Below are 18,549 nucleotides of genomic sequence, written 5' to 3'. Positions count from 1 at the left end.
GGTGCTGATGGCGGGTTAGTGGCCAACACTCTACAGAGGAACCTGTCACTTCTGCTCTACAGCTAAACTCTCACTGTTTTCTGGGCAACAAACTCCTCTGCTAACTGCCATTTAATCAACTTGCCCCCAAAAATACAACTTTCATTGTTTCTAGGTTGTATTCATTTTTTTCTCTTTTCTGTTTTATAAATCTTATTTGCCTTTATTGCTTGACTCTAATATCTCACTTCCTCACATGTGAATAAATAATTTAAAGGCAAGACTATTAAACTATCTGCAAAATAGCTACATACATGTTTCTGAGTTATTCTGCAACACCAGTTCCTAACCCTAATCAGTCCTTATGCTTCTGCCAGCCTGAGAATGTTTCTGTTATGTAGCCAAACAAACCCTCAGGCACAGGTGTGTGTGGCAAGGAGAAAAGAATGAGAACTATGTTCGAACAGTGACTCTCAAAATTTGTTAGGCACTTGAACATTTTAAGGTACAGAATACCAGGTTACACACTGAGATTCTTAATCCATAAGGCTGAAACAGATTTGATAATTGACATTTTTAATAGCACCATGAACTTTCTGATACTGGTAGTCTAAGAACTGTAATTTGAAAAACACTGTTCCAGTGGAAATAAATCTGATAGTAAGGGTAATTGGGGTGTATGATATGTACGGGGGTTGTGGGTAAAATGACATTCTCTTATTAACATCAGAAGGGCATTTCTGATAACCCAAAAAAAAACATCATTCCAAATATTATTTGGTAGTAATTAGTTTACTGCCAATTATGCCTGCAGGCATAGCTCAAGTTTTTATAAGAGTTGAGACAGCTAGGTTTAGAAGTATTTTAGGTCAAATGAAGAAAAATGGAGCCAGTACCTGGTAAACAACAAAAAGTCATCTGTGAATAAATTAGAGAAAGCTAGTGTCTTAGTCTGTCCTTGCTGCTATAATGAAATACCACAGATAAAGTAATTTATACATAGCAGAAATTTATTTCTCAGAGTTCTCAAGGCAGGAAATTCCAGGATCAAGGTGCCAGCAGATTCTGCATCTGGGGAGGGCTTACTCTCTGCTTCCAAGATGATATCTCTTGCTGAATCCTCACATAATGGAAGAGGCAATAAAGAAATGAACACTGTGTCCTCATGTGGAGAAAGAGATGGAAGGTGCTATGGTCTCAACGTGTTCCCCCAAATCCAAGTGTTGGAAACGTAATCCCCAATGCAACAGTGTTAGGAGGTGTGGCCAAATGAGAAACTTGTTTAGTTCATGAAGAATGGATTAATGCTCTATAAAAAGGGCTGGTGGGAGTGGATTCTCTCTTTCTCCGCCTTTTCTGCCATGTGAAGATATAATGTCCTTCATCTCTGGAGGCTGCAGCTTTCAGGTGCCATCTTTGCAGCAGAGAAACTGGGCCCTAATCTGCCAGCACCTTGACCTTGGACTTCCTAGCCTCCAAAACTGTGAGGAAATAAATTTCCATTCATTATAAATTACCCAGGGTCAGGTATTCTGTTATATAAGCACAACATGGACTGAGACCAAAAGGCCAAAAGGAGACGAGGGCACCTTTTTTATAAGGCACCTCTTTTATAAGGCACTAATGTCATTCATGAGAAGAGGACTTCCCAAACGGCTCCACCTCTTAATACTACCAATTTGGTTCCAACATGTAAATTTTGGAGGGACACATACATTTTAGCCATAACGGCTGGCTCTAGAACAAACCGCAAATAGGTAATTGGCAAGTCAGGGGGACAATTTAGGAATTGATTTGAACTACCAACAATTTGCACATAATCAATTTTTAGAGTCAGTGGGATGGGTCAGAGTTTCTCATTCTCAGCACTACTGACTTTCTGGCCTGCATAATTCTTTGACTTGTGAGGCAGGAGGAGAGGAGAAGTTGTCCTGTTCATTGCAGGATATTTAGTAGCATCCTGACCTCTATTCACTAGATTCCAGCAGTCCCTCCCACTAACCGAGACCAACATTGAAATTTCTCCAGACATTGCCAAATGTCCTGTTGAGAAACACTGGTGTAAGGATACCAGGCCAGGGGAAAGGGAGGGTGGAAGAGCCCTGGAGAAACCATCTTATGATCCCTTTGCAAGTTTTACTTTGTTTAAATTTTTCTTTCATATCAAAAGGTAAACTGTATGTAAGCAAATATGGTAGCAATAAAGCTTCTCATTTATGAATTCAAGGCTTTAGTAGACTTATGGGGAAACTTTTTCCCCCAGAATTTGGCTTTGGTATTTTTAAGTTTTAATAAATCTAGTTACTGTCATACTGACTCTTGTGCAGCTGGATAAACAAACTCAAGAAACACTCTCAGCCACATCTTCATTAGCAACTCTGCAGGCAAAATCCCTGTCATTTTGAGATGTTTTGTATTCAAAGCAATTGCGGAAAAAAAAAAAGTATTTCCAGACTCTACTGCCTGCTTTAAATTTGTGGTTTTGTCTTTATTATTGGTGTGGCCTATTACTGCTGGCCAACTGGGCAATAAAATTTGCAGCTTAAGTTTGGTGTCTGTTTCTAAACAGTTACAGATGCTATATCCCTAACCTCTGGGGCAGACACTAGTTCTAATACTGCTAGTGGATCAATATAATATACATCTGGCCCTGGTAAGTGGTTCGAGAAATCTGCATCTGAGCTTTCACGGCCAAAGCTGTAGCAAAGATGGGTTATGCTATGAGAAGAATAACAAAGCCGTCTCCATATTCAAATGGCTATGCTGCGTGAAAGCCCAGGTATTGGAGACCTGTGCATAGGAGTTGCTGAATGCACAGCAACTAGTTCTTGAATGTCTTGGCCCCATTTATTTAAAAACCACCAGAATAACAGATCATGGACAAATGTGATTTTAGATCAGGGACTTTATGTAGTGTCTAGGCTTGTTTTATGGCTTGTACTTTATCGTTCTCAGGCTCAGAGCTTGAATTTGCCTATCTTAACATATACAATTAATGCAGAAATCCTCTTGAAAATGTTGTATGACTTTCCAGTCTCATGTTTCACTTGAATTAAGTCACCTCAAGGCATAGCTCCAATTATGGGTTGTGTGGTAAGAGGCTTCTCAGCACAGTCAGGAGAAAGAGTGTGTGACTCTGCTTAGAATGTCGTAACCCACTTTAGACCTTTATGACTTTTTCTCTTCTGTCATAAAATGGGGGCGATAATTCATGTTAAACATTCACCAAACATTTTTCAAAAAGTGCCAAGCCCTGGGATAGATGTTGAGAAATAAAATTTTAAAAGAAAAATAAAAGAGAGAGAGAGGAAGGAAGAAAGGAAGGAAAGGAGCGCGAGAAAGGCTTCTGTTCTGGAGAATCTGTTCTAGAAAGCATTGCTTCTGTTGTAAGATAGGTGGTTGTGGGTAGGTTGAAAGATAGGCAAATAAAGAAAACAGATTTTCATAAGTACTTTGAAATCATGGAGTAAAATCTCATGTAGATTTAAGATCCTTTTATATAGAGAGAAATCCCCAGAGCAATAGACTGCACCGTTCTTCACTTACATTAAAATAAGATACTGCTCCAGGATTCTGAATTTAGCAGCTGTTGGTACATGTGTCTCTTGCCACACTCATAAAGGTTTTTAATGTACAATAACATAGCATATAGCTCATCCCTTCTATGGTCGGATGCATTATTTATAATTAACTAACTTTGTACCATCTTCATGTGTGGAAGGAGCAATAATTGGAGCTATCCATTTTTAGTTCACAGGAAACAAGACTCTCTTCATTTTTAATAGTGCCATTTACCTACCACCCTTTCTGCCAATGATTTGAATTGTTCAGTTGTGGCTCTTGTTTTATTTTAATGCATTCACATTTTACCACTATGAAAAGATGTCTGTTCAAAATGAATTAGTCTGAAAGCCCATCTGAGAATGCTGGGAGGCTAGCTGCATCCCCACTGCTTCAGCACAGATGCATGGGGCAGAGCTGAAAGGCCACAATGTCGGTACCTGAATTCATTCTTCTCTAAAGTGAAAATGATCATATTGATATTTCAAAATCTGAAAACAACATTGGAAGAATATTTGCCTGGCAGATGTTCGCGCATTAATTCTCTCTGACTCACCTTGCCCTCGCATCATAAGACACTTTGAATCCATAGAAATAACCCTGCCCACACACTTTGTTCTGAGAAATGTTCTGTACATCTAGTAGCTGTGTTTACTAACCCTAAATTCTAGGCTCCCCTCTGCAAACAGATAGGAATCTCTGGAGTCAGCTCCCCGTTTCCCCCAACTCTACTCTCTCATAAATGAGGTTGGAGGCCATGGGTCCTCTTCCTCTCTCAGGGGCCATGTAGAGGCACAATCCAGATTTTACAGGAAGTTGTGTCAGAAGAGGATCCTTGTTTGGGAATAAACCTCAGTGGAGGAGAGGAGGCTCTGTATCAGCCCAATTGTTCGAGGTTCAACTCATTTCAAAAGCAGATATAGTACTTACAAAGGGGACTTGAGTGCTACTCATGACTTGAAGGAGTTTTGAATAGGGTACAGGAGTCAACCAGTTGAAATAGAAAACAGAAAATAAACAACCTAAACGGCCGAATATAGGTACAAATGATGTAGTTCTGGAGTAATACATTCTGGCTAGGGAAACTTAGGAGTTATTTACAGAAGAATGTAAGCATCTGAGTTGAGACCAGGATGATCAGATAATTTCAACAGTCAGAAGAATTTTAACTAGTAAGTGGGGTGGTTGGGTAAAGGACACTGTGAGGGAAAGAATGGAATAAGCATAGTTACTGAAGCACCCAAGCAAAAGCAAGTGTGGCTATTTGGACTGGGCGAGGGTTACTACGGGGCCAAAACAGAAGAGTGATGAGGAGTTAGAGGCCACATTTCACCTCAAAGTTAAATGATTTGAAATTTATTCTGCTAGCAGTCGTCTACTGTTTGATTTTCAGCAGTAAATGATCTAAGCAAGACATTTATTTTTAAAATGTTAAAATATATCTTATTAAATATTACCAAAATAGTATGGGAAATGAAGAGACTGAATGTGTTACTAATCCCCAACTGAGAATGGAATTGTTCATTTGTGAAGCTTGATATTTCCCTGTATTTTTATTACTAATAAGCTATTTTTTTTACATTTGAGGTCAGAGCTTGGGTTGGCTTATGCCAAAGTGTCATCTCAGCTATCTGTGAGAAACTCCATATGTGGAGTGCAACAGGAGTCCCAGCCTGCTCTAGGATTTCCACGCCCTGGCACTGCACTCACATGTCGTAGTAGCCGGGGCACACTGCCTTCTCCTGTCTGCATGTAGGTCTTTACCGAACACCAGGTCCCATTTTTAAATAAGAGGCTCCTTCTACTTGTTTGTCCCATGCTTCCCCTATTTATACTGCCTGAGAAATTGTTTTCCATCAGTAAAGCTGATTAATCTTTTCTGTTTTCCCTTGATCTTTGTTAGCATCTGGGCTACAGAAGTTGTCCTCCTATATTAATCTGGGTATTTCGGTTTTGCTTTTCCAAAGGACAGCAAGCTCAGCCAGGCTGCCTCTCAGTTCCAAGGGAGTGCTCATTCCCTCCTTCCCCAGCCCTTGCTCTTTCCGAAAGGATGATTTCTGTCGTCCCAGGGCTTATCCCCTCCCACTCCAGCTCCTCCCATCATTTGAGTCAATCCCACAGCCCCCACTATGGCTCTATTATATAGTTGTCGTCCTCCCATAACCAAAAGGTTTTAACGCCAGCCTGGCAGCGTCTTTAGACTCTCGCACTCCCAAACTGTCCCCTCCTCCAGCTCGACTCCTCCGGGAGCGCGCGGCCACCGCTGCAAGCCCAGAACACAAACGCCCAGAGCTTCTCCGCTTAGAAACCCGGGGCGCTTGGCCCCGCCTCACCTGCTTTCGGCCCCGCCCCACCTGCTTTCGGCCCCGCCCCGCCCGCCGCCGGCCTGCTCACGGCTCCTCCCGTCCTCCCCGAAGCCCCGCCTCTGACCCCGCCCTGTCCTGTCTCCGTCCCGCCCCACGCCCGCCAGCCAGCGTCGCTGTCTCTCGCCTTCCCTGAGGCCCCGCCTTCAGCCCCTCCTTCAACCCCGCCCCGTCCTGCCTCCGCCCCGCCCCCGCTTGCCGGCCCGCGTCGCCGTCTCTCACCCTCCCCGGGCTGCGCGGCCGGAGCTGGCACAGAGGATCCTCGGTCGCGGCGACATCACCGCCTGGGGACGCGGGCGCTGCTCTGGATACGGCGCCACCGAGAGAACCCGCCGCCCGCGGGTCTCTGTCCTGCGGTCCGTGGTTGCCCCCACAAGCGTCCGGCGTTTCCTGAGGGCGGGCGTGTCCGGGCCGTGCGGGTCGCGGGGACCGAGCGCGACTGAGGAGACCGAGCTGGGGCAGCGCCTGCCGTAGCGCGGGAGACGACGCGGGGGTCTTGCGGAGCCCCGCGGGAGCCTGGCCCGCCGTGCAGAGCAGTTTTCTGGAACTCTCCACCTCCGTCTCCCTTGGGGCCCAGTGCGGCGCCGAGCCCCCGTCGGGATCTGCCTGAGGTAAGCGGACTTGGTGGCTCAGGGGTCTCTCGCCATCCTGCCTCACTCAGCCCCAGAGCGGGGAGCGGAGAATGGGGGCGGCAGGGTCGGAGGACGCCAGTGAAAAAATGCAACAGGCGGGGCGGATCAGGAAACTCCTAGCCTGAATGTTTCCTACAGAGGGGAGACTTGTCCAAGACTGAAACTTGCTTAGGTTCTTCCAGCCGCGGACGGGCACGGAGAGGCGTCTTTCGACACCGGGGTCCGAGCTCCCTCTGGCGGCTCCACCTGAGGACAGGGACTCGGCCACAGGTGAGCGCCGAGCGCGGAGCTACCGCCCCTCGGCTTGGCGCCTGGTCACGATTCGCGGTTACCCCGCCGAGAAAAGTGACTGGTCCGAGTAGTTCTCATTAGGAAGATACCTTCTGATCCCATGAACTCTAAACCTTCCCCCGGAATTTAAAAAAAAAAAAAAAAAAAAAAAGATCTTTTCAACTTTTAGTTTTTTGTCCCTCGGTCCTTGGGAACAAGAAATAACAAGGATAGCAGGACTCATCTTTGTGTAAACTGCATTTGAATACAAACATTTTTTAAGTGACTGAAGCCACGTTAGTGGCGTTAAACTATAGATATTGTCGGGAGAGTTCTATCTTGTATATTTTGTATTATTAGTTGCTTGTCTTCTGCTGACGGTCACTGGTTTCCAAATAAGTGCGTGTAAATGGATAAGAAAAAAATCACTTGCCCTAGCTTAGGTTGCAGATAATATGAGATTTTACTGTGATTCTAAAATTTCTATTAAGTGATTGCAGAATGTTTAAGTCATCAGTTTATATTCATTCTCAGCATACCTGAAGCCTCAGAGAATTTTTATTTTGTCCCCCATCCCCAGAAAAGTGTCATGAAAAAAGAGCAGAAGAGAGACCTCACTGTTGCTGAAAGGGGAATTTTCTTTCCCCGTTGGCGGTTACTTCATGATCGGACGAGAAGTATCTAGGTGACTGAAGATATTCCATTTTTATGTTTATACACATGAAGCTGATAAAAGAAGATGTGAACATGATTTCTGTTTGTCATAATAGGCTGATGAGTAAATAAGCCTGAAAAATATTTGAAATGAAGGCAAGAATTTTGAATTTTTAAAAACCAACTAAGACTTTGATCACTTGTTGAGGATGTTTCTCTCTCATAAATGAAAGAAAAACGTATTCACAAGACAAGAAGTATAAAAAGTTGAGAGGAATGACAACTGAGTCCACTCACTCGAAGAATGTCAGTACTTCATCATCTTCTTTGGGCAAACATACACAAATGCATCATACATGTGTGGTGAGCTTATCACCAGTGATGGTTTTCTGTGCTAGAAATGACTCTTAATTTGAATTTTGGAGTGCTTTTTCTCTTTTTTTACAATGTGTGTTCCAACTCTTTGTGTTAAATAGATTTAAGTAAAGGAGGTAAATGCTAAATTCATAGTGTTTTTTACCTGTATCACTTTCCTGTGTATTATGGAAAAATTAGAGATTTTAACGTTATTCAAAGTTTTACTGGAAGCAAAACTGTGCCAGGGACAGAGATATACAATTTAAGTTTTCTCTTTTTGGCAACTGCACTTGCTTAAAATGTACTGAATGTCAGCTGGATTTCACAGCATATCAGATTTACAGTCTTTGTCTTATCAAGGCCTTTACTGTATGTTTTATACTAACCAGATGGGAAACACATTGAGCATCATATCTGACATGTATGCCTAAGGGAGGAGCTCCCCCATGGATCATGGCGTTAATGTTTACAGGACATTTACTATTCTTAGCATTATTGATGTTTGCTTTCTCTACTTTTGAGGAATCTGTGAGCAATTATTCCGAATGGGCAGTTTTCACAGATGATATAGATCAGTTTAAAACACAGAAAGTGCAAGATTTCAGACCCAACCAAAAGCTGAAGAAAAGTATGCTTCATCCAAGTTTATATTTTGATGCTGGAGAAATCCAAGCAATGAGACAAAAGTCTCGCACAAGCCATTTGCATCTTTTTAGAGCTATCAGAAGTGCAGTGACAGTTATGCTGTCCAACCCAACATACTACCTACCTCCACCAAAGCATGCTGATTTTGCTGCCAAGTGGAATGAAATTTATGGTAACAATCTGCCTCCTTTAGCATTGTACTGTTTGTTATGCCCAGAAGACAAAGTTGCCTTTGAATTTGTCTTGGAATATATGGACAGGATGGTTGGCTACAAAGACTGGCTAGTAGAGAATGCACCAGGAGATGAGGTTCCAATTGGCCATTCCTTAACAGGTTTTGCCACTGCCTTTGACTTTTTATATAACTTATTAGATAATCATCGAAGACAAAAATACCTGGAAAAAATATGGGTTATTACTGAGGAAATGTACGAGTATTCCAAGGTCCGCTCATGGGGCAAACAGCTTCTCCATAACCACCAAGCCACTAATATGATAGCATTACTCACAGGGGCCTTGGTGACTGGAGTAGATAAAGGATCTAAAGCAAATATATGGAAACAAGCTGTAGTGGATGTCATGGAAAAGACAATGTTTCTATTGAATCATATTGTTGATGGTTCTTTGGATGAAGGTGTGGCCTATGGAAGCTACACAGCTAAATCCGTCACACAGTATGTTTTTCTGGCCCAGCGCCATTTTAATATCAACAACTTGGATAATAACTGGTTAAAGATGCACTTTTGGTTCTATTATGCCACCCTTTTACCTGGCTTCCAAAGAACTGTGGGTATAGCAGATTCCAATTATAATTGGTTTTATGGTCCAGAAAGCCAGCTAGTTTTCTTGGATAAGTTCATCTTAAAGAATGGAGCTGGAAATTGGTTAGCTCAGCAAATTAGAAAGCACCGACCTAAAGATGGACCGATGGTTCCTTCAACTGCCCAAAGGTGGAGTACTCTTCACACTGAATACATCTGGTATGATCCCCAGCTCACACCACAGCCACCTGCTGATTATGGTACTGCAAAAATACACACATTCCCTAACTGGGGTGTGGTTACTTATGGGGCTGGGTTGCCAAACACACAGACCAACACCTTTGTGTCTTTTAAATCTGGGAAGCTGGGGGGACGAGCTGTGTATGACATAGTTCATTTTCAGCCATATTCCTGGATTGATGGGTGGAGAAGTTTTAACCCAGGACATGAGCATCCAGATCAGAACTCATTTACTTTTGCCCCCAATGGACAAGTATTTGTTTCTGAAGCTCTCTATGGACCCAAGTTGAGCCACCTTAACAATGTATTGGTGTTTGCTCCATCACCCTCAAGCCAGTGTAATAAGCCCTGGGAAGGTCAACTGGGAGAATGTGCGCAGTGGCTTAAGTGGACTGGCGAGGAGGTTGGTGATGCAGCTGGGGAAATAATCACTGCCTCTCAACATGGGGAAATGGTATTTGTGAGTGGGGAAGCCGTGTCTGCTTATTCTTCAGCAATGAGACTGAAAAGTGTATATCGTGCTTTGCTTCTCTTAAATTCCCAAACTCTGCTAGTTGTTGATCATATTGAGAGGCAAGAAGATTCCCCAATAAATTCTGTCAGTGCCTTCTTTCATAATTTGGATATTGATTTTAAATATATCCCATATAAGTTTATGAATAGGTATAATGGTGCCATGATGGATGTGTGGGATGCACATTACAAAATGTTTTGGTTTGATCATCATGGCAATAGTCCCATGGCCAGTATACAGGAAGCAGAGCAAGCTGCTGAATTTAAAAAACGATGGACTCAATTTGTTAATGTTACTTTTCAGATGGAATCCACAATCACAAGAATTGCATATGTCTTTTATGGGCCATATATCAATGTCTCCAGCTGCAGATTTATTGATAGTTCCAATCCTGGACTTCAGATTTCTCTCAATGTCAATAATACTGAACATGTTGTTTCTATTGTAACTGATTACCATAACCTGAAGACAAGATTCAATTATCTGGGATTCGGTGGCTTTGCCAGTGTGGCTGATCAAGGCCAAATAACCCGATTTGGTTTGGGCACTCAAGCAATAGTAAAGCCTGTAAGACATGATAGGATTATTTTCCCCTTTGGATTTAAATTTAATATAGCAGTTGGATTAATTTTGTGCATTAGCTTGGTGATTTTAACTTTCCAATGGCGTTTTTACCTTTCTTTTAGAAAACTAATGCGATGGATATTAATACTTGTTATTGCCTTGTGGTTTATTGAGCTTTTGGATGTGTGGAGCACTTGTAGTCAGCCCATTTGTGCAAAATGGACAAGGACAGAGGCTGAGGGAAGCAAGAAGTCTTTGTCTTCTGAAGGGCACCACATGGATCTTCCTGATGTTGTCATTACCTCACTTCCTGGTTCAGGAGCTGAAATTCTCAAACAACTTTTTTTCAACAGTAGTGATTTTCTCTACATCAGGGTTCCTACAGCCTACATTGATATTCCTGAAACTGAGTTGGAAATCGACTCATTTGTAGATGCTTGTGAATGGAAGGTGTCAGATATCCGCAGTGGGCATTTTCGTTTACTCCGAGGCTGGTTGCAGTCTTTAGTCCAGGACACAAAATTACATTTGCAAAACATCCATCTGCATGAACCCAATAGGGGTAAACTGGCCCAATATTTTGCAATGAATAAGGACAAAAAAAGAAAATTTAAAAGGAGAGAGTCTTTGCCAGAACAAAGAAGTCAAATGAAAGGCGCCTTTGATAGAGATGCTGAATATATTAGGGCTTTGAGGAGACACCTGGTTTACTACCCAAGTGCACGTCCTGTGCTCAGTTTAAGCAGTGGAAGCTGGACGTTAAAGCTTCATTTTTTTCAGGAAGTTTTAGGAGCTTCGATGAGGGCATTGTACATAGTAAGAGACCCTCGGGCATGGATTTATTCAATGTTGTACAATAGTAAACCAAGTCTTTATTCTTTGAAGAATGTACCAGAGCATTTAGCAAAATTGTTTAAAATAGAGGGAGGTAAAGGCAAATGTAACTTAAATTCGGGTTATGCTTTCGAGTATGAACCATTGAGGAAAGAATTATCAAAATCCAAATCAAATGCAGTGTCCCTCTTGTCTCACTTGTGGCTAGCAAATACAGCAGCAGCCTTGAGAATAAATACAGATTTGCTGCCTACTAGCTACCAGCTGGTCAAGTTTGAAGATATTGTGCATTTTCCTCAGAAAACTACTGAAAGGATTTTTGCCTTTCTTGGAATTCCTTTGTCTCCTGCTAGTTTAAACCAAATATTGTTTGCCACCTCTACAAACCTTTTTTACCTTCCCTATGAAGGGGAAATATCACCAACTAATACTAATGTTTGGAAACAGAACTTGCCTAGAGATGAAATTAAACTAATTGAAAACATCTGCTGGACTCTGATGGATCGCCTAGGATATCCAAAGTTTATGGACTAAATGCTGCAGGTCAGCAGAAATTTGCACTAATAATACTTACCAACCCACTTTGTGGATATGAATCAGAAGAGTTTGTTTATTCTTTAGTGTGTGTGTGCGTGCACGCGTGTATGTGTGTTCAGTGTTATTTGCACAGAGAGATTGTTTTAAAAAATGGCACCATATTTGGCCTAGCAGGATTTATTTTTATGTCATCACCTCCCTTGCCTTTGTTTCTGAAAATTTTGTCTGCTAAAAAGTTTCTGCTACAGAGTGGTAGATGAAGTTATATCATGGGGTCAGGGGAGATGGGAAAATTTTAAAAGTTTTTGTCTAACTCCCCTTCATCTGTAACTGTGCTAATCTATCTAGAGACCTCAAACACTGCTAAAGGCCTTGCAATTGCTGCTTTACCCACGCATCTCTTGCTTTCAAGATGGACTACAAAAGTTCCTTATCCTTTTGAAAAGGTCTTCTGACACACTTATCTTGCACAAAGAAAAAGAAAATTTCTTTTACTGTGTTTAATGTTCAGTGATATCACTGAGGAAATGGTGAAAGCTCCTATCAGAACTATAGGATTTCTTCTGGGAAATACAGATGGAAATACAGAATGAATATGTTTTTTTGAGGTCAGAAACTGACTTTAAAAGCCTCCTTGAAGTTTTTTACTTAGAAATATAAGGAATAAGTCTTTGAACAATCTGGGTGGCAAGGGCTGGTAGATTATTTTAGACATGATTGTCTGTTTAAAACTCTCCTTTCACTTTTTATCCTCCCTGAAGCTACAGCTGTTCGCCATCACATCACTCCCATCCTATCCTTTCTGTCACTGTCAAGCAAAACAATCAGTAGTTACTAATTGCTGAACTCTCAATATTGTGGGGCATTTTCCCCCCAGTTGATTAATTTTGCATTAAAGACTGACACAGACTTAGAATCAAATTTATTTTTCTGGAATTAACACTCTGTGACTCAAAGTAGTGCCACTGCAGTGTCTTTTTAAACTGGAAACAGAATTGGAAAACTGCCTGACTTATCTTGCATCCCTTTGAATGAGTTTACAGACTGCCAGTGTCTGCAAAAGTTGAAAGCAAATGGGAGATGATGTCAGAGGCATCTGTTTCCTTTACCATCTGCATCTTATTATAAATGTAGTCGTCATAAAGTGTGGTTTATTTTATTTTGGTAGGCTCTGAAATCAAAATGCTATGCCATTATAAGCCAGTGGAGTAATTACAATGTATTGGATGAAAACATAAGGCAGTGTGGAGACTTGATGAAAATCTCTGTACAGATTGCAGTCTTCTTCCTGATGTTTCAAACTGTGGTTCCCCCAAGCTCTCTAACACTTGGGAGTCTGTCATTCTGACCTAGATAAAAGTGGTTCTTTCTCAGTAGTTGTTATTATGTCAAGATGTGCCTCCAGAGTGATAAAGCTGTGGATATGTTACATTCCAGCTAAACCTAACTTGGCTGTCATTTTTCTTCCACTATAGTGTGAGTGGAGACTGCCCCCACTCCCCAACATATTCCTTCTCATATCTCTCATGATTGTCCCTCTGTAATTTCAAAATGAATGAAATTCATGTGAATGTAGGTTGAGAGGGCACTGAAGACCTGAATCTACACTAGTAATCTCAAGAAAGATTATTCATTCTATCTCAGAGTTACCGGCAAGCATATAAAATGCTACTTGGATGATATCTACATGAATATTGCATGCTACATGGGTGATAACACTATTTCCATTATTGGGCAGAATCTCAGTGTTTACTTTCAATTCCTAGGATATGTGATCGTGAATCAGATCACATATAAAAAGTCTGGATTGTCAGTAGTATTAGATCTGATCAAGGTAGGAATTACAATTGCATGCAGGTAGCAAGCAAGAAAGCAGAAACTACTGTTCCCTTTATTTTAACATTGTACAGACAATACAGAAATGTACCTGTTGGCGGCCGGGTGCAGTGGCTCACGCCTGTAATCCCAGCACTTCGGGAGGCTGAGGTGGGTGGATCACGAGGTCAGGAGATCAAGACCATCCTGGCTAACACGGTGAAACCCCGTCTCTACTAAAAAAAGTACAAAAAATTAGCCGGGCGTGGTGGCGGGCACCTGTAGCCCCAGCTACGCGGGAGGCTGAGGCAGGAGAATGGCATGAACCTGGGAGGCAGAGCTTGCAGTGAGTGGAGATGCGCCACTGCACTCCAGCCTGGGCGACAGAGCGAGACTCCGCCTCAAAAAAAAAAAAAAAAAGAAAAGAAAAAGAAAAAGAAATGTACCTGTTGGCAGGAGAAGGCCAGATGGAGTATGTGGAGTAATAGGGAAAGAAGAGTTACAGAAAATGAAAAAGAAAATGAGTTACATTGAGAATGAATATGGGAACATGTCATTGATAGCAAAAGAAAGGTACAGGCTTACGAAAATGATCTTTACAATGTATCCCAGCTTTCACCCCCACATGGCAATGCAGAGTTGTATTTACTTGTTTCTGTACTCACCTACTCCCACCCCAAGGGAAAATTTTAGACATGAACCCTACTGTTTAGTTATTCTAAAATAGAAAGTTTGCTGGAGAAAGCGTCTACTCACAGATTGTTCTGTAAGGAATGTTATGTATGGGTGAGCGGGTGACACATCCATTGGATATGTATGCATGTGATGGTGCCTGAGACCCCTGCCTTAGAAACTGAATTCCTAAGGGGATTGACTCTCCCAGCACATTCCCAGGTCCTGCACCCTTAGGGTGATCTAGGAAAATTTTAAATAGCTTCTACTCTTATTTTTGTTCTTTGAAATAATTAAAAGAGGGATTATCACTATCTGATACTTCTGAAAGAAACACTTACAAAATTTCTTATCTGTAACATCCGTCTTTTTGTACATTAACTTCCCCAAACATAGGCCTAATTGAGATAATTGCTTTTATTACAATAATAGGATTGAAATTTTAAAATTTTGAAAGGACTTATTAATTTTGCTGACAAAAGTGAAGTAACAAATATAATGATAATTGGCTTTTTAAATTTTCAAACAACATAGATTTACTCAAGATGAAATAAAAAGGCCATATTCAGAGTTTAATTTAATGAAAACTCAGAGGAAATAGGAAAATCTGCTCAGGAGAAAGAAGCTAAATCTGCATAGATTTAGTTTGTAGAATTTAATTTAAAATTTAAATTTTAACAAAGTGATGACACAACAATATGTACGTTTAGGTGTGGACACCAAAATATTAGACATTTGATTGTCCTTTTACGTAGAGAATAACTAATAAAGCCTGACAAGAATGGGACAATCCTTCCTTGTATCAAAATTCCCAGGTCTTGCTACATTGCCCTCTGCAAATGTATTCAAAGAAGAACCTCCTCCACCACTTACTTTTGGTTGGCATATTTGTTCAGCAACGATTTCTGTACATCACCAAGTATCTTTGGCATTCTTGGTATACAAAGTATATCACAATTTTAAGTGAGTAAATATTAATGATAATTTTTGAATTGCTTTGTTTGGCTTGATTAACTTTGATCAGAAATAGAAACGTTTTCATTTGTTGATTTAGGAAAAAGCATAAATAGAATGCAGTATAACACCACTTCCAAAGGTAAGGATACCTAACATTCTTTTTTTTTTGAGATGGAGTCTCACTCTGTCGCCCAGGCTGGAGTGCAGTGGTCTCATCTCGGCTCACTGCAACCTCCGCCTCCCGGGCTCAAGCGATTCTCCTACGTCAGCCTCCTGAATAGCTGGGATTACAGGTGCACGCCACCATGCTTGGCTCATTTTTGTATTTTTAGTAGTGACAGCGTTTCACCACATTGGTCAGGCTGGTCTCGATCTCTTGACCTCGTGATCTGCCCACCTGGGCCTCCCAAAATGCCTTGATTACAGGCATGAGCCACCACACCTGGCAAGGGTACCTGACATTCTAAGATATCAAGACACTTAATATGTGGGCTATTAGCTGCTTATTTAAATGTTGATCAAATTGTCTGATATATCTGATTAATCATGATTTCACTTCATTTGGGAAGAAAAATTATCCATATCATTTTTAAAGACGCAAATGACTTTGGATTTTTGCATAGAGTACAATAGACACTTCAAACAATAGATTCTAACATTCTCTGAAACACTTGAGATGTTCGAGCTACCATTTACATGGGTTATTTATATTTAGTCTAAGTAACACATACATGTTTAATTGATTCTGTTTTCATGGATAGATTCAACTAAGTCTTCCAAGCAATTGGTTTTTTGTTCGTCGTCGTTTTTCCTTCATACATTATCTAGTTATGCAGCACTGGAAACAGATTGAAGATCATAAACCAGTTTTATCAGACCTATATGTAATAAGACTCCTGTTAATACAAAAATAAAAAGCTAAAAGCAACTTGTCTATGATTGGGATAATTTTATCATACCCCTTTTCCCTAGGTCTTTGAGTAATGCTATTAAGATTTTGTATGGAGCTGAGGAACCAGCAGTTGGAAAATGCAGGACAAGTTGAATACCGATACCCAAACCCAGAATTTTAGCAACTGAACTTGGTCCTTCTCCACCTCCCCCAACCCCTGACTCTCGAGTCTCTGTTCCCCTAACTTAATTCCAGGTCCTGACTGCAACTTTCTAAATGGCAAGGATGTACCTGTATCAAGAATCTGTATTCTACATCTGCCCCTCCTGCTACTGGTAAGATCTTCATTCAGGCATGATATCACTAAAAGAAGAAACTTCTTGCAAGTTATTTGAGGTATACATCACTAAAGTGATGTACAAGGTTAGCACATTGAAGATGCTTTTTTTTTTTTTAATAGAAGGGATTTAACACTACTTCCAGAGGTAAGGTTCCCTAAGATATCAAGACAGTTAATATGTGGGCTGTTTACTGCCTGTTTAAATGTTGACTGAATTGTCAATAATTGGTTTACTTTGGATAAGGATCTGTCATGAATTAATCACTTAATATGTGCTGCACATTGAATCATAAGGTTTTTGTGTATCATTACAATCCTCACAACAACTCTCTCAAGTAGTTATTTTACATATATGTTTGAAACTCAAGTGATTTGTCCAAAGCAAATCAGCTGATAAGTGGTTTGACCAAGATTTAGGCACATGTTTTTTCAGTTCTAAAGTTTTTTGAAGGAATTTTGAATGGATTTATAATTCATTATTTATTTGCCTATTCACCACACTTTTGTTACTTTTGAATCAACGGGTACTTTTGAATAAAAGGAACAATCAGTGTATCTACTGTCAAGGTACTGATTAGCATAAAGGAAGAACATAAAAATCATTTGACTATGAATATGCTCAGTGAGGAATTGGCAATCTCTCTAGAGACTTTGAAACTCTTAGGAATTCATCAGGAAGAGAAAGAGTGAGAGGAGGGGCATGCAAGGTAGTGATTACCACCCAAGGAAAAGCCCCAAGAAGTGGTAGCTGTTCTATAGTAGACATGGCTTATTTATTTCTGAAACAGCATGGTTATGAGGAAAAAGAAGAAACTTCTTGCAAGTTACTTGAGGTATACATCACTAAAGTGATGCACAAGGTTAGCACATTGAAGATGCTTTTTTTTTTTTTCTTTTAATAGAAGGGAATATAACACTACTTCCAGAGGTAAGGTTCCCTAACATTCTAACATATCAATTAACTAGGGGGAATTATGATAGGTAAATTTGAGTAGCGATCACCACTAGGTTTTGAGTATATACTTCTCACAGCACATCCCATCAATCTTCTAAGAGAGATTCTGGGTTATCCATAAGTGCAAATAGAATAAAACCACTGAAACTCACTCTTGCCATTCCCATTCACTCAACTACCCCAAGTTTGGTTTGTATTTGAATATCAAGGAATGCCCTGGAGAGAGAGAGAAAAAAAAAGGCCTGAGTGTGGTCTGACTGGCCTGTGTGTAGACCATTGCTAGTAATGGCAGTAAGATGGACAACTCAGTGTATTTGATTCAGGCTCCGTCAGGCTTTTCTTTTCCTTCTCTCCCCCTCCCTGAGAACCTCCAGATCTAAAGTTCCAGGCACAGCTCTCAATCCTGGGAATGCAATGGTGAACAAAGTATACATGGGCTCTACCTCCATGAAGCTGACAGTTTAGAGGGAACTAAAAAGAAACATTCTTTTTCCACTTTTCACAAATTTCCCAGCATAAAGGAGGCTATACCAAGTAGAAGCGAATGCTGTGAATTCTGTGACTAACAGTTGATCAAATACATTCAAATAGAGTTTGTTTTAGGGGAAAAACAACAATCTGTTGTTCTTTTCCCTGTCTTCTAAATAATGACAGAAGAAAGGAAACAAAGGAGGGAGGAAAGGAGTGAAATGAGAAGAAAGGAGAAACCCTAAATCTGAACACAGCAAATAAAGTACTGAAGGAAAATCATTCCAATAACAATGGTGTGTTAATTATTGTATCAACTTTTTAAAAGACTGAAATATTAGGCAAGATGATACTTGGTAGAACAGAAAGATAAATTATAATCTAAGCCGATACTGTTTCACAGTACATGGCAATTGTTCTTTCTATTTTATACTATTTCTTTAAACGATTTCTGTATTGCTGACTCTTGAATGTAATTTTTCTTTCAACTGTATTAACACTGATGTTGAATTTCACCTAATGTCTCAGGTTTTCAAATG

The 18,549-nt window shown here is 40.7% G+C and overlaps 1 protein-coding gene and 1 long non-coding RNA gene across 2 annotated transcripts in view; one reads left to right on the top strand and one right to left on the bottom strand.

Moving 5' to 3' along the window:
- LOC134808625 (uncharacterized) overlaps positions 1-6,329 on the bottom strand; it is a 380,342-nt gene extending 374,013 nt beyond the window's left edge. The window contains exon 1 of the long non-coding RNA XR_010151985.1: positions 6,126-6,329. This is a non-coding gene — a long non-coding RNA (uncharacterized LOC134808625). The remainder of the gene's footprint in view (positions 1-6,125) is intronic.
- DSEL (dermatan sulfate epimerase like) lies at positions 5,844-16,283 on the top strand. The gene is made up of 2 exons (XM_523962.8): positions 5,844-6,514; positions 7,386-16,283. The coding sequence occupies exon 2, from the start codon at positions 8,240-8,242 to the stop codon at positions 11,906-11,908; it is 3,669 nt and encodes a 1,222-aa protein (XP_523962.1). The 5' UTR covers positions 5,844-6,514; positions 7,386-8,239; the 3' UTR covers positions 11,909-16,283.
- Positions 16,284-18,549: the final 2,266 nt, after the last annotated feature.

This window comes from Pan troglodytes, chromosome 17 (assembly GCF_028858775.2).
Source record: "Pan troglodytes isolate AG18354 chromosome 17, NHGRI_mPanTro3-v2.0_pri, whole genome shotgun sequence".
Lineage (NCBI taxonomy): Eukaryota > Metazoa > Chordata > Mammalia > Primates > Hominidae > Pan > Pan troglodytes.
Note: the sequence above shows the minus strand (reverse complement) of the source record. Positions and strands in the feature narration are given on the sequence as shown.